Source organism: Mesoplodon mirus, assembly GCF_964341445.2.
Source record: "Mesoplodon mirus genome assembly, chromosome: 8".
NCBI lineage: Eukaryota > Metazoa > Chordata > Mammalia > Artiodactyla > Ziphiidae > Mesoplodon > Mesoplodon mirus.
Genome location: NC_138984.1, coordinates 107384 through 121090, shown reverse-complemented (window position 1 = coordinate 121090; position 13707 = coordinate 107384). Strand labels below are relative to the sequence as shown.

Below are 13707 nucleotides of genomic sequence, written 5' to 3'. Positions count from 1 at the left end.
GCCCCTCCCTCCGTTGATGTGCCACAGCCTCTCAGGGGGCCCTGCTTAGGGTTGGGGGTCCCCGGACCTGCTTTCGCCTCTGCCCACCAGCTCACCCTTCTCTGCCCCCCACCCCAGGGAGTGGGTCCCCCTCTTGGCTTCTTCTGGTTTCTGAGCAGTGGATGGTGTGGTAGGGGGACCCGGTGGGGGTGGAGTCTGATGATTCATGCCCATCCCAGGTTTCACCCCCTCACCCCAGGGCCCCCATGGACCAGTGCACAGTAGTAGGTGTTGGATACAAGCTGTTACACGGACAATGGGGAGGTGGAGGGGGTAGGAATGGGGGTGGGCAGTGCTGGCTCCTTCCGGGCCCCTGACCTGGGGGCTGAAGGGCTTCCCCCTGCCCACAGGTGCTTCTGGGCCATCCTCCTCCTCCTGGCCCTACGGTGTTCCTGCTGGCTGGCTTTCTCCACGTGGACGTCGGGCTGCTTGTGCCCTAAGTCCAGAGTTAGGTAGCCTGAGGTCTGGGCACTGCCCCCTCCCAGAGCAGTAGTGGGACCCCAACCTGCCCACCTCTGGGAGGCACCCAGCACTGGCCGTGACGGTGGCAGGCCACGCCTCCCTCAGGGCCTCAGTCTCCCCTCTGTAATGGAGGAGTGGGCCCTTCCTTAACGGTCACCCTGTCTCCTGGGGGCCTCCCAGTGTCTCCGATGGGCAGTAAGCTTCCCAGGCCTCTGGGCAGGGCTACAGGAGGGTTGACTCTGGGCCCGGGCTGGGGGTGTCTTGGGCAGAGGGTGATGGCGAGGCAGGGTTGGGGAGGTCAGGACCGCTGTTCCCCCGCTTGCTGGTGAAGCCCAGGGTCCACACCGATGGCCACCCAGGCCCAGTGCTTTAGCCTGGCTGCTGGAAGGGCCCTGCAGCCCCAGGCCACCCCCCACCCCTCTGGTTGATGTCCACAGGAGAGGGGGGAGTGCCAAAGCCCCCGGGTATCTTTGCCTACCCCTCAGCTGTCCCCAGGGCTGGCACAAGCCTCTGCATCCTGTCCCCTACCCTCCTGGGTCACTCTTACCAGCCCTGTTTTGGGGCCCTGTGTTGGAGGGCACCCATTGCTCCAGGCTGGCGTCCACAGCTGGGTGGGTGCCATTGTGGGATCACAGGAGTGGGCACCAGTGTCCACTCCCGCCCTGCAGTGAGGTCAGCTGGTCTCGGCATGAAGGGTCAGCCAAGAAACGCCAGCCATGGGGCCTGGGTGGCAGGGCCAGAGCCATGCCGGCAGCCTCGGAGCAAGACAGGAGGTTGGGGGGACGGGGAGCCAGGGCCTGGGAGCCCAGCCTGCAGTGTGCAGGGCCAGATGGTGCAGCCACTGACGAAGCAACGGTGTCTGTGCCCGTGGTCGTCCAGGGCTGCAGGGCTGGGGTCTCCAGGGTAAGGGGAACACAGTGATGGGGCTGGGTTGGGGTGTCACCAGTTCAAGGAGTGTGGGCTGGGGGAGCACAGTGACAGGAGAAGGTCTGAGGGCCTCCAGCTTCCGGGGTTGCTGGGTGGAGGTCTCCGGGTGGGGAAGCGCGGGGGCCCCCTGGCCGACAGCGGCTGTGCTCTCCCCCCAGCCTCCTTGGGGGCCAGGATGAGGGGACCCCGTGACCAACGTCATGTTCCTCAAGACGCACAAGACGGCCGGCAGCACCATGCTCAACACCCTCTTACGCTTCGCCGAGACGCACAACCTGGCGGCGGCGCTGCCGGCCGGCGGCCGCTTCTACCTGGGCTACCCCTGGCTCTTCCTGGCGCGCTACGTGGAGGCAGTTGAGCAGGGCAGCCCCGAGCGGCGCTTCAACATCAAGTGCGACCACCTGAGGTTCAACCAGCGGGAGGTGCGGCTGGGAGCTGGGCTCCTGGGGGCGGGGCTCCCGGGGGGGCGGGGCTCAGTTCCAGGCCCGCGCAGCGTCCTGGCTTTGCGGTGTGACCAGCCAGGACCGGAGAGGCTGACGCCGTGGGGATGTGCGTGTCAGAGACCAGGCCGGAACCTTGCATGGGGTCTGGTGAGGCCCCCCGCGGCCCCCGCGGCCCCCTCCCCGGCTGCCAGTCGCCTGCGGCGGGCACCTCACGGTCTGCTGCCCTCTCCCTCTTCCTCTTCCGCCTCCTCCTGGTTCCCTAACCCGCCAGCTCTTCCCACCCCAGGCCCTTTGCACGAGCTGTCCCCTTTGGTGGGGAGGCTCTTCACAGCTCCCTCTCTGGGTCATTCGGGTCTCAGCTTAGAGGTCACCTCCTCCCGGGGTCTTCTCTGACCTCCCTCCGAAAGGCTTAGCAGGGGTGAGGGGGAAGGGTGGGGGGGAGGGGTCTGGCTCGGTTTTAGGTGTTTTAGGGTCACTCCGGATGCTGGTGGAGAGTTGCGGTCAGGGGAGCCAGGAGGCCTGGACTGGATGCAGGGAGGCCGGGTCGGGGAGGCGATGGGGCGGAGCGCAGGGGGCAGGTTCAGGTGTGCTGCGGGCCGCTGCGAAGGCGTCCGGAGAGTCACCAGCCCTTCCCGTCTGTCACCGAACAGGTGCAGAAAGCCATGCCCAGCGACACCTACTTTTCCATCCTCAGAAACCCTGTCTTCCAGCTGGAGTCCTCCTTCATCTACTACAAGGGCTACGTCCCCGCCTTTAAGGGCATTGCCAGCCTAGAAGACTTCCTGGCAACGTCGCGGACCTACTACAACCCGAGCCCGGGCTTGCGCCGCGCCTACGCCCGGAACAGCGTGTGGTTCGACCTTGCCTTTGACCACGACGTGCCGCCTGAGGAGGGCTACGTGCGCGCGCGCCTGGCTGACGTGGAGCGGCGCTTCCAGCTGGTGCTCATCGCGGAGCACTTCGACGAGTCCACGGTGCTGCCGAGGCGCCTGCTGCCCTGGCGGCTGGACGACGTGGTCGCCTGCAGGCTCAATTTGCGCAGCCCGCACAGCGTCGCCAGCCTGACGACCTCGGGCCAGGAGCACACTAAGCGCTGGCGCGCCCTGGACTGGCGCCTCTAACAGCACTTCGACTGCACCTTCTGGGCCCGGCTGCGCGCAGAGCTGGGCCCGGGGCGGCTGCGCTCCGAGGAGCAGCGGCTGCGGGGGCGGGGGCGCGGGCTGGCGGCCCTGTGCTTGCAGGATGGCGTGCCCAAGGGCAAGTCGCAGGTCACCAGCTGTGCCCCTACCAATCCGGCAGGGCCGACATCCTGGGCTACAACCTCAGGCCGGGCTTGGACAACCAAATGCTGCACATGTGTCAGAGGATGGTCATGCCCGAGCTCCAGTATGTGGCTCGCCTGTACACCCTGCAGTTCCCCGACAAGCCCCCCAAGAACATCCATGTCCTGGAGGCCTGGAGGGATGGCGCCGGAGACTCTGTCTAGCCTCTCTCCTGTCATCCCTGGGAGACCCTGGGCGCCGCCTCAGGCTCGGGGGTTGTCCTGGGGCATCGGGGGGACCCAGGCCCTGCCAGACCACCAGTCCTCAGGGTGAAGACGCCTGTGAAGAGACCACCCTTGATCCATCCTCTTGGAGGCGACCTCTTTGGTGAGGATCCCAAATATAGGACACTGGGCACACCTGGACTCATGATGTGAGCCTATCCATCAAACAGAAAAGTCTTACCAGGTAGGAAAGTGAGGGATATTTAATTACGTGTCAGCACACTGTCCATCAGAAGAACAGGAGTCCAGGGAATCTGGAGGGCTTGGGTCGCTGAGGAGCTCAGAGGGGCTCCCCTCAGTTTGCCAGCCATGGGGACATGGCTCTGGTCACTGGTTCAACACCCACAGGCAGTGCTTTGAAGATGGACCTGGGGAACTGGGTCTGGAAGGGTCTGGAATGCCCAGCTTCCCATCTTTGGCTGTAGGAGGCTTATTTCCAACCGAAGAACGGTTTTTGATTGAGAAATGTTAGAAATGCTTATGAGACAAATGGTTTAGCCCAAACACAATGCTGCAGCTCTGTGTTGGGATAGCCCCCCTCCATGAATGTCCAGCGAAGGAGACTGCTGGAGACTGCTGGAGAGCTTGGATGGGCCAGCAACCCTTGGTTGCTCTGGAGACCACACGGGATGCAATCCCAGAGGAGGGCGCTTCCAGGCACCCCTCTTTGTGGCCGTGCGGAGACAGTGAGGATGCCCTGCTTGGCAGAATGTGATCCCTGGCTGCTTGGGGGTCCAGTGGTTAGAGTGGGGTGCACACATCCAGCACCATGTGCCCTATGCCCTGAGAAAAGTGGGGCGCCTGGAGCACCCAAGCAACCGAGCCACTCTCTCACACTCAGCTGAGAGGCTTAGCCTGGCCTCCACCTGGTGCTGGGATCCCCTTCCTTCCATGTGGGGCCCTCAGTCCTGAAGACCCTGGCACCTGCTCAGGTGTTCCTGCGTCCGGCCATGTGCACACTTTTCAGGGGAATCAGCATTTCAAAGAAAAGGGGGACTCCCACCCACAGAACAGGCAGCAGCTCCCTTAGACAATTTAATGGAGGGACTTTTTAAAAAAATAAATTGTTTTATTTTTATTTTATTTTTGGCTGCTTTGGGTCTTCGTTGCTGCCCGTGGGCTTTCTCTAGTTGCGGCGAGCGGGGGCTACTCTTCATTGCGTTGTGCGGGCTTCTCATTGCAGTGGTTTCTCCTGTTGCAGAGCACGGGCTCTAGGCATGCAGGCTTCAGTAGTTGTGGCGCAGGGGCTCTAGAGTGCAGGCTCAGGAGTTGTGGCGCACGGGCTTAGTTGCTCCGAGGCACGTGGGATCTCCCCGGACCAGGGCTCGGACCCGTGTCCCCTGCATTGGCAGGTGGATTCTTAACCACTGCGCCACGGAAGCCCCTAATGGAGGCACTTTAAGAAGAATGAATTTTCAGTAAGATTAGAGGACATATTACAGCATACTTGAGAATAAAAGAGAATATTTGGAAACAGAAAAAATGACTTCTGAAAAAATGGAATAGAGACCGTGAAGGATAGATGGACACTGCAGAGCCAGGGTCAGCCAGGAGAACCTCTGGAGGCTCCTCCATCCTCCACCCAGAGGAAAATGCAAAGAAGGAAATTCCAAGGGAGAGTGGAGACGGGGAATCAGATCTAGGATGAGCCAACCTGATAGGAGTCTGGGAAGGAGAGTAAGGGCCATAGATGAGAACCTAAGCAAAGAATGGGGAAAATGACCCCGATTTAAATAAAGACTCAAAGCAAATCACTGCCTTGAGCATCAGGCAGCTCTGCTAACCCCCAAGAAAACAAGGCCCCCCACTCAGCCGACGGGGGCAAGCGAGTGAGTCCAGGATAAGCAGAAAGCACTGCTGCTGTTTAATACAGAGAGCAGGCTGTCTCAAGGGAGTGGGTGTCAGGCCATCACCGCTGCCAACAGTGCTGGGACCGTGGGTGTGGGCCCGTGCTCAGTGGCACAGTAACCAAGAACACGAAATGACCGTAGAAATTCAATGGCGGTTACTCTTGCCTTTGAGGTTGGCAGGAAGGTAAACTGGCACTGTCTTTGTGGAGGGAAAATTGGGGGTATTTATCACAACGTAAAGTGTACATGGTTTGTAACAGAGAACTTCAGAAACAATCCATCTGGGTGTCCATCCAAAACAAACTCGGTTGTTTAAAACGCTAAGTCCTACACAACAAATAAAGCTGGGAGCGCAGAGTCTGTGAATCTCCTCTCTGGAGGGGCATCTCCAGGCCTTGTGATGCTGGGGTCAAGGTTGGTGAGCAGGGCTGTGGGTGACTGGGATGGGGTGTGCTTGTCCCAGCCAGCGGTGCCCATGGGAGTTGGGGAAGCCGGGGAGACAGACCGTCTGATTTTTCAAGAGAAGCTGGAAATACAGGTTTTTATATGAAATTTCTATGTTTAAAAAAGCTGGCATCTAACTAAAACATGAAAACCCCTGGGAGAGGGAACAAGGCGTGTGTGTGTGGGCTGCCTCCTTCTGTGGCCCCCGGGCACCTTGGTTAGACAGCCCTGCTCTGGCTGGGGGGCTTCGAACAGGTGATGCGGGGACTTGGAGGCCTGGTTTGGATGGGGCTTTAGAGGCGGGAGGCTGTGTGAACTGTTCCTTCACACTGTCTTCCCCTTTCCATTCACGGCAGACCCCTGGGCTTTTATGTGGGCACGGGCTGCTGGCTGGAGACGTCCTGGGGCCCCTGGAGGGGGCAGAGGTGATGTGTGCCACATCTGGGCCTCCGTAGAGTGGGTGCCACAGTGCCACCGCCACCCCGCCCCGCCTTGCCCTGCCGGTGCCCGGCTCTAGAGTGTGGCCACGGCGTGGGGAGGAGATGGTGGCCCAGACACAGGGGTAGGATGTGGGGCCCATGAGGGCCAAAGGGGCTGGCATCTTGGGGGCCGAGGGAACGGCAGGCAGGCACCCAAGTCGTGGTGTGAAGGACCACAGAGAGCTCACTTGGCTTCTCGTGGGAGGCATCTCTGGGGGCAGCTGACGCCAGTGTCTCCCACGGAGGTCAGCTGTGGCCCCTGGTGGCGGCCCGCCCCCAGCACAACCTTGTTGGAGGGTGAGGGCCCAGGGTGGAGCCAGTTGACCAGCAGAGAGGAGCCCTGTGTGGCCCTGTCCGGACACCGCCCCCTCCTGGCTGCACTTCTTCACCCCCTACCCCTCTCTGTGCTGCACCACAGTCGCACGGCTGGCGGGACGGTCCTGGATCCTGACACAGCCCTGGGGCATGGCCAGCTCCCAGCTCCCGGCCACAGAGTGGGCCCTTGTCTCTGCCTGTGAGTGGGTCGGAGAGGCAAGCTCTCCTGCAGCTGCCCCGCAGCCAGCTCTGCGGGGTCCGGTGAGTCCCTCCCTGCTCACCTATATCCCCGGCCCTCTCTTTGGCCTGAGGGCAATGGGCTTGTGGATAGAGGGCCCTCAGCCAGAGTTGCCACATGGGTCCCCCGCAATGGGACGACTTCCTGCAGGGCCTCGGGGTAGATTTAAAGGATGGGGTAGATGTAGGCTGGGTGTCGGGGCCCCACTCCAGCGAGCATGAGCACTTGGGCCCATAGGTGACGCTTCACCAGGCAGAAGTGTCTGAATTGAGTCCTTGCCCTGGACAGGGCACAGGACACCCGGGTTAGGCTGGAGACCCATCCTGAGGTGACAGCCAAGTCTGCCCATCTTGTGTGCAAAGGGCCTGTGCCCTTCGTATGCATGTGTTTCATAGCCCCGCAGGCTGAGTGTGCCCAGCGCCAGCAGGCCCACGCGACAAACGTGCTGGCTCAGAGGGTGTGGAGCAGGTGACCTGGGCTGGCTCGTACTCCAGGGGAGAGCCTAGACAGGACCGGCTTCAGGAGTTCGGGGCAGGCCCCTGCTGCGGCAGAATGACCCCCAGTAACTTGCCTGGGTCCAGGGCCAGGGGACCAGACTGTCTTGGAAGTCCCATCTCCTCTCCAGGCCTCGGTTCCCCTTCTGTGTTGCATCACCCCTGGGGAGGGCCCCGCTGGGGAGGGTAGATGGGCATGGAGACTTATGGGTGCTGGCTCCCCTGAACGCTGGGTTATAGCCATCCTGGTCGAGCCAAACCCCTGGAACCTGCTGCAATGGCCAAGCTGGGCAGGGCCAGCAGCCTGGGAGGCCTGCTCTTCCTCTTAGATTGAGGGCCCCCCCGAGACTCTGGGGCTCTGCAGAAACCCAGGGCCCGGCCCGGGCGCAGGCGCTCTTAGTGCCCGGCAGGCCTGTCCCACTCTGTGCAGTGAGCAGACAGCCCAGCTAGCTGCTGGAGCCTCCATCCCTGCTGCTCTGTCCCACAGTGGGGTCTGGACCTGAGCCCCCTTCTTCTGCTGGCACCAGCTGCTGGCGGTCCTGGGCCCTGCAGAGCAAGCCAAATGCAGAGAATGTCCCATTTGTGTCCATTCAGCCTGGAGGGACATGTGGCACCTGCACCTGCTTCCTGCTTGGGCACAATTGCCCTTTGGATGCAGAGCCGGGGTGGGGGCCCAGGGCTTCCAGGACACGGGAAGCTGCTCTCAGAGGCCCCAGAGACGTGGTGGGGTGGGCGGACCTGGCGTTGGGCAGGGGTCTGCTGGGCTCAGGGGGCAGCGTGGTGGGGCTAGTGCACTGCCCCAGGGAGCCTTCCAGGAGCAGGCGGTCCTGGGCAGAGGTGAATATGTCTGTCTGTTTTGGGGACCTCAGGCATGGAGGTGTATGTGTGCATTCATTCCCGTCACCCCACTCTCTCCATCCCGACTGTGTCCTTGGATGTGCGCCGGCCTCGCTGTACAGGGACTCCCCTCCCCCAACACCCTGTCTGGTTACCACTGCGTCTGGCCCTCAGCTGCTCAGACACCTCCGGTTCCTGTCGCAGCCCCTGGACCCCACTGCGCTGCGGGGAGCAGACTCACTGCCATCCCTGGGTGGGGGCTTGGCCAGCCCACCTTTGTGCGAATCAGAACGGGACCCCCGGCAGGGGGCCGTCGGATTGCAGACCGTGTGTGCCCCCAATGCACCCACACCTGAGGCCCCGCCCTTGTGAGCCTCCCTCAGGTGACCCCACCCCAGAAAGGCCGCCCAGGCCACGCTCTATCACCCCTGCAGGAACCTGGGCCTGTGGGCGAGGGGGCTGGGCGACCAGCCAAGGTTTAGGGAGCCAGGCTTCGTGGCGCCTGGGCTGTGGCCTTCATGGTGGCTGAACCCTGCCATGCTCCCTCCTGCTGGGGCACTCCTGGTGCCTGGCTCGTGGTCTCCCCCCGCCCCTCCCCTCTTAGCTCTCAGCTCTGAGAAGCCCACCCAGCCTCCATGCCCTGCCCCCAGCCTGGCTTCTCTCCTGTATGTGCGCCCGCTTCCGGGGGGCGCCGTCGTGGAGGGCGCTCATCTTCCTCCCGTCACTGTGTGGGAGCCGCTGCTTTTCAAGTTCAAACCCCTGCCCCCTACTGCAGACTAAACCCCCCGCCCCACACTTGGTTCCTTTCTGCCTGGAAGGGGCAGGGGCAGGACGGCAGGGTGGTGACCTCTCTGGCCTCCTTGGGGTCCCTCTTGTTGCCCCCCTGGCTTGTACCGCCCCTAGCTCTCTTGGGGTACACGTGTGAGCTATTTGGGGTACCCCATAGGTAGGGTGGCTCTGCTGGACTTCCTTACACCCCCAGCCTTGCTCAGGAGCCCGGAGGGGCAGGGTGGTGGGTCACCTACCTCGCAAATGTCCCACTGGGGCCTGGAGTTCAGGACCCTTATCTGCAGGAGAGTTGCTGGGCCCCCCTTGGGTCAGCAGGCAACCCTCTATATGTCTCCTGGCCACCCCCAGGACCCCAGGTCTGAGAGGGTGACGGCAGCGGAAGCCTGGCGTCTGCGTGCAGCACATGTGAGCCTGTCTTCCTCTGTATCTCCCAAGTTTCTGTGTTTCGTGTCTTTCTGTGTCCTTTTCTGCGTGTCTGTTTGCACGGCTCCTGTGGTTGTGGGGCTCCTGCTTGGGGACACTGAACCCCTCCTTGTCCAGTGCCTTGGGGTCCCCCGGCAGCCTCCTGCTGGGCAGGCTCTGTGATGACCTCAAGTCCCCAGCACGTGGGTGCGCAGGGTCGAGGGGCTCTGGCCAGGCTACCCCGCTCCTGTCACCAACCAATTCCCTCTCCGTGGGCCATGCTGAGAGGAGAAAGGCGCGGATTCCAGACATTTGGGGTGCAATAGCCGTTGGGGAGGGACCACCCTGGATGGGGGTGAGGGGCCCTGGGACAGGGCGGTCTCCAGGTGGGCACAGGAAGGCGGGCTGGGCCGGGGCAGGGGCAGGGCGCCTGCACCCGCAGAAAACCCTCGCCCACCCGGAGGGACCCCGCTGACTCTGGGGTCCTGGGCCCGCCCGCAGAGCATGGGGCCCCGCGTGTCCCCGCACGGACCATGCGCTTCCAGGGCGAGACGGCCGGCCTGACGTACCGCATGCCCTCACTGCTGCCCGTGCCCCCCGGGCCCATCCTGCTGGCCTTTGCCGGAGCAGCGGCTGAGCCCCGACAACGCCTAAGCCCACTGCCTGGTGCAGAGGACCGGCACGCTGGCTGGGGGCTCCGTGCGGGTGAGCCCGGGGTGGGCGGCGGGGGCCGCGCTGCGCGGAAGGACTGGGGACTGAGGCTCGGCCCCCTCCCCGCAGTGGGGCGCCGCGCGCGTGCTGGGGACAGCGGTCCTGGACGAGCACCGCTCCAGGAACCCCTGCCCGGTGCACGTCGCGCGCACGGCCAGTCTTACTCTTCATCGCCGTGCGCGGGCACACCCGTGAGGCCGCGCAGATCGCTGCGGGCGAGCGAGAACGCCGCGCGCCTCTTTGGCGCGACCAGCCGGCACGCGGGGCGCAGCTGGGGTGGCGCACAGGGCCTCACGGCGGAGGCGGTGGGCGGCGCCGAACAGGGTAGGTGGGCGCCTGCTCTGCAGGGCGCGGGGGTAGGGGGGGAAGGGGCGTCCGAGCAGGGAGGGGGTCGCGCGGGGCGGGGAATGGGATTCTGCACCGCGGGGGGTCTGCACCCTGGCGGCGGAGGGGGGCCTGGCTGGAGCTCCCGCCTCACCCCGCACCCAGCCTAAGCGCCACCGACGCCGTTTGGTGGGCTGCCCCCGTCCTGTCCCCGGAAGACCTCAGTCCCGCGCCCAGCAGGCTCTGTCATCTTCCTGAGCCTGTCTCTGACTGAGCGCTGTGGTCCCTTCTGGCCCCAAACCCCCGGTGGGTCACCTCTTTTACCCCTTCCTCTTCTTCCTTCTCACCCCTCCCCTGGGGCCCAGCCTAGGGTTGCAGCCAGGTAGGTCGGCTTGACACCAAAGCTTTCCCTCTGCTCTCACTGCCCCTTCCCCAAGGGCCTGACCACCCACTGCCCTCGGGGCCACTCCGACCCTGGCATGTGGAAGCTGACGCAGGGGTCACCTAGACCCTGGCAGGTAGGAGCTAAACAGAGGGGTGGGGCAGGCTCTGAGACCCAGACAGGACACAGAGGATCTAAAGAGCTGTCTGCTGGTGTGGACCCCACCCCAGGGGACTCGAGCCCATTGCCAGGAGGGGCTGCCCAGACCCTCCGGCCCTCAGCTGCCCCTCTGCCTAGGCAGCGCGCACACCTGGGGGCTCGCCTCCCGCTCACCCGCTGAGAACCTGGCCCAGCGGCCTGCCTGGGCTCGTGGCCCCTGCTAATGACCCAGGAGGCTTGTACAGCCTGGGGGTGGCCCGAAGGAGTGGACGGTGGGGGCACAGTGAGCCGATGGCTGCCTCTGAGCTGTCCCCTAACCCAGGCACTGGCCCCCATCCTCCCCGTCCCCCAGGGTGGTGGTGCTGCCTGACCGTGGGGACCAGCAGCCCCTCCTCCCTGCACACTGGGCCACGTTTGCCGTCGGCTCCAGCCATGGCGTCTGACTGTGCTCGGGCTGCCTGCTGGTGCCAGCCTACACGTAACGCATGGACCGGTGAGAGTGCTTCGGTGAGACCTGCGGGACCGGTCCCCACTCCTTCGCCGCACCTGGCACCACGGGGGCCTCGTGCCCAACCTGCGCTCGGGTGAGGGCCAGTTGGTGGTGGTGGACAGCGGGCAGACCGGTGGCATCCTCTACTGCAATGCCTGGAGCCCTCTGGGCAGCCACGTGCAGGTGCTCAGTGTAGACGAGGGCGCCTCCTTCCTGCCTGGGGAGCTGATACTCACCCTGGCCGGGGCCGCCGGGGGCTGCCAGGGCAGCATTGTGGGCTTTCCGGCCCCACCCTCCAGCAGGCTGGAGGATGAGGGGTGCTGCATGGGTAGCAGGAACCCCCTCCACCCTCCACACCTCTGCCCTGGGCCCCAGGAACCCCCAGAGGAAAGAGGGCGCTGGAGACACCCGAGGGGGCGGGGTCTGTGTGGGACGGAGGGATGTGGGGATGGCTCTGGTGAGCCTGGCCCAGGGCCTGGGCTTGGGGGGAACAGGGGGGCCCGGACCCCCGAGCTCCCGGTCCCCCCTCGGCCTTGTCTCAGAGCCCCACGTGGCTGCTGTATTCCCACCCGGTGGGGCGCAGGGCACAGCTGCATACGGGCATTCGCCTGAGCCGGTCCCCCCTGGACCCCCACAGCTGCCTGGAGCCCTAGGCGATCCACGAGGGCCCCAGTGGCTACTCTGACCTGGTGTCCATCAGGCCTACCCCCGAGAGAGCCCTGACCTTCGCCTGACTGTACGAGAGTGGGACCGCGTTCTCCTACGAGGAGATCTCCTTCTGCATGTTCTCCCTGCAGGAGGTCCTGGGGAACGTTGGGGCGGGCACTGGGCATCCCAGCCTTGGGGACAAGCCTCCAGGGCACTGCCAGCCCTCCTGATGGGCCTCTGGCCAGGCCTGGCCCCGGGTGCCCAGGAGGAGCGGGGAGGGGAGCAGGGGCGGAGGATGCTGGGAGGTGGTGGGGTGGGGGCGTCGGTGTGACCCCAGGCCTGGACGGGGCTCCAGCCTGGAGAGGCGCCTTTGCTCCTTGGCTTCTCCATGGAGGTTCGTGAGGGTGAGTGTTTGTGTGGGACCTCGCTGAATTTCACAGAAGCTCAGTTATAACAGTCTCCAAGCAGGGCTGGTCTTTGGGAAGGAGGTGTGCAGCCGGAAGGGAGGGTGGCCTGGATGGCCCAGGGTGGACGGGCGACTGGCCCTGCATGGCCCACCCCGCCCCCTTCCAAGGCCGACAGCAGGGGCTGGGGTGTGTGGCGGGGGGAGGGTGGTGCCAGAATCCTTAGCTTAGCCCGCGGTGCTTGGTCGCCTGTACCATTTTCCTCTTTCCTCTTGCTCTGCGGGCTTTTTTCTGGCTTATGAACAAGAAATAAAGGGATCCTGCGTGTCTGTCCAGGGGTGTCCCTCCTCAGTTCTTTCCACGTCTAAGCCTGGGGAGGGTCCCCAGTGCTCTAGCCATGTCACTGTGGGGTCTGCCCCCCTTAGCTAGACTCTCCAGTGCTGGAGGCTGCCAGCCGTGGGGCAGGAGGACAGGCAAAGCCGTCTCCGTGTGGCAGCCCCAGATCTGCCTGGTCTCTGCTCTGCCGGCCGGAGGGGCTGGTGGGGAGCGGGGGCAGCTGCCCCTCCCTGGATGGGTCACCTCCCAGGACCGGCCCTCTGTGCCCTTGTGGAAGCACCTTTTTATTTCCTCTTCTTTGTAACATCTTTCTGGTTATAAAAATAAAATGCGTTCATTATAGAAAATTTGGGAAATGTATAAAACTATAAAGAAAAAAGTGACCCACACAGATCCTTCTGCCCACCACAACTATGATTATCTTTTTGGCATTTCTTTCTGATTCCTTGAAGAAATTCTTTTTTTTTTTTATTAGTTTCTGCTTTATAACAAAGTGAATCAGTCATACATATACATCTGTTCCCATATCTCTTCCCTCTTGCGTCTCCCTCCCTCCCACCCTCCCTATCCCACCCCTCCAGGCGGTCACAAAGCACTGAGCTGATCTCCCTGTGCTACGCGGCTGCTTCCCACTATCTATCTACCTTACGTTTGGTAGTGTATATATGTCCATGCCTCTCTCTCGCTTTGTCACAGCTTACCTTTCCCCCTCCCCATATCCTCAAGTCCATTCTCAAGTAGGTTTTGTGTCTTTATTGGAATATTACTCAGCCATAAAAAGAAATGAAATTGAGCTATTTGTAATGAGGTGGATAGACCTAGAGTCTGTCACACAGAGTGAAGTAAGTCAGAAAAAGAAAGACAAATACCGTATGCTAACACATATATATGGAATTTAAGAAAAAAAATGTCATGAAGAACCTAGGGGTAAAACAGGAAGAAATTCTTTTTAAAAATATATGGCTGGGCTTCCCTGGTGGCGCAGTGG

General features: G+C 62.8%; 2 protein-coding genes across 2 annotated transcripts; both read left to right on the top strand.

Annotated features, from left to right (window-relative positions):
- Positions 1 to 318: 318 nt before the first annotated feature.
- On the top strand, positions 319 to 3357 carry GAL3ST2 (galactose-3-O-sulfotransferase 2; the record flags this gene model as incomplete). The annotated part of the gene is given in 8 exon segments (XM_082631309.1): positions 319 to 420; positions 423 to 470; positions 1095 to 1168; positions 1587 to 1609; positions 1612 to 1850; positions 2522 to 2989; positions 2993 to 3143; positions 3146 to 3357. Coding segments are annotated over 8 exon segments (1317 nt in total).
- A 377-nt stretch (positions 3358 to 3734) lies between these two features.
- Positions 3735 to 12209, top strand: NEU4 (neuraminidase 4; the record flags this gene model as incomplete). The annotated part of the gene is given in 20 exon segments (XM_082631308.1): positions 3735 to 3807; positions 6609 to 6766; positions 8279 to 8442; positions 9148 to 9268; positions 9640 to 9888; positions 9890 to 9916; positions 9920 to 9970; positions 10046 to 10131; positions 10133 to 10199; positions 10201 to 10300; positions 11244 to 11281; positions 11285 to 11320; positions 11324 to 11335; positions 11339 to 11378; positions 11381 to 11718; positions 11720 to 11741; positions 11744 to 11848; positions 11851 to 11981; positions 11985 to 12062; positions 12066 to 12209. Coding segments are annotated over 20 exon segments (2040 nt in total).
- Between the last annotated feature and the right edge of the window lie 1498 nt (positions 12210 to 13707).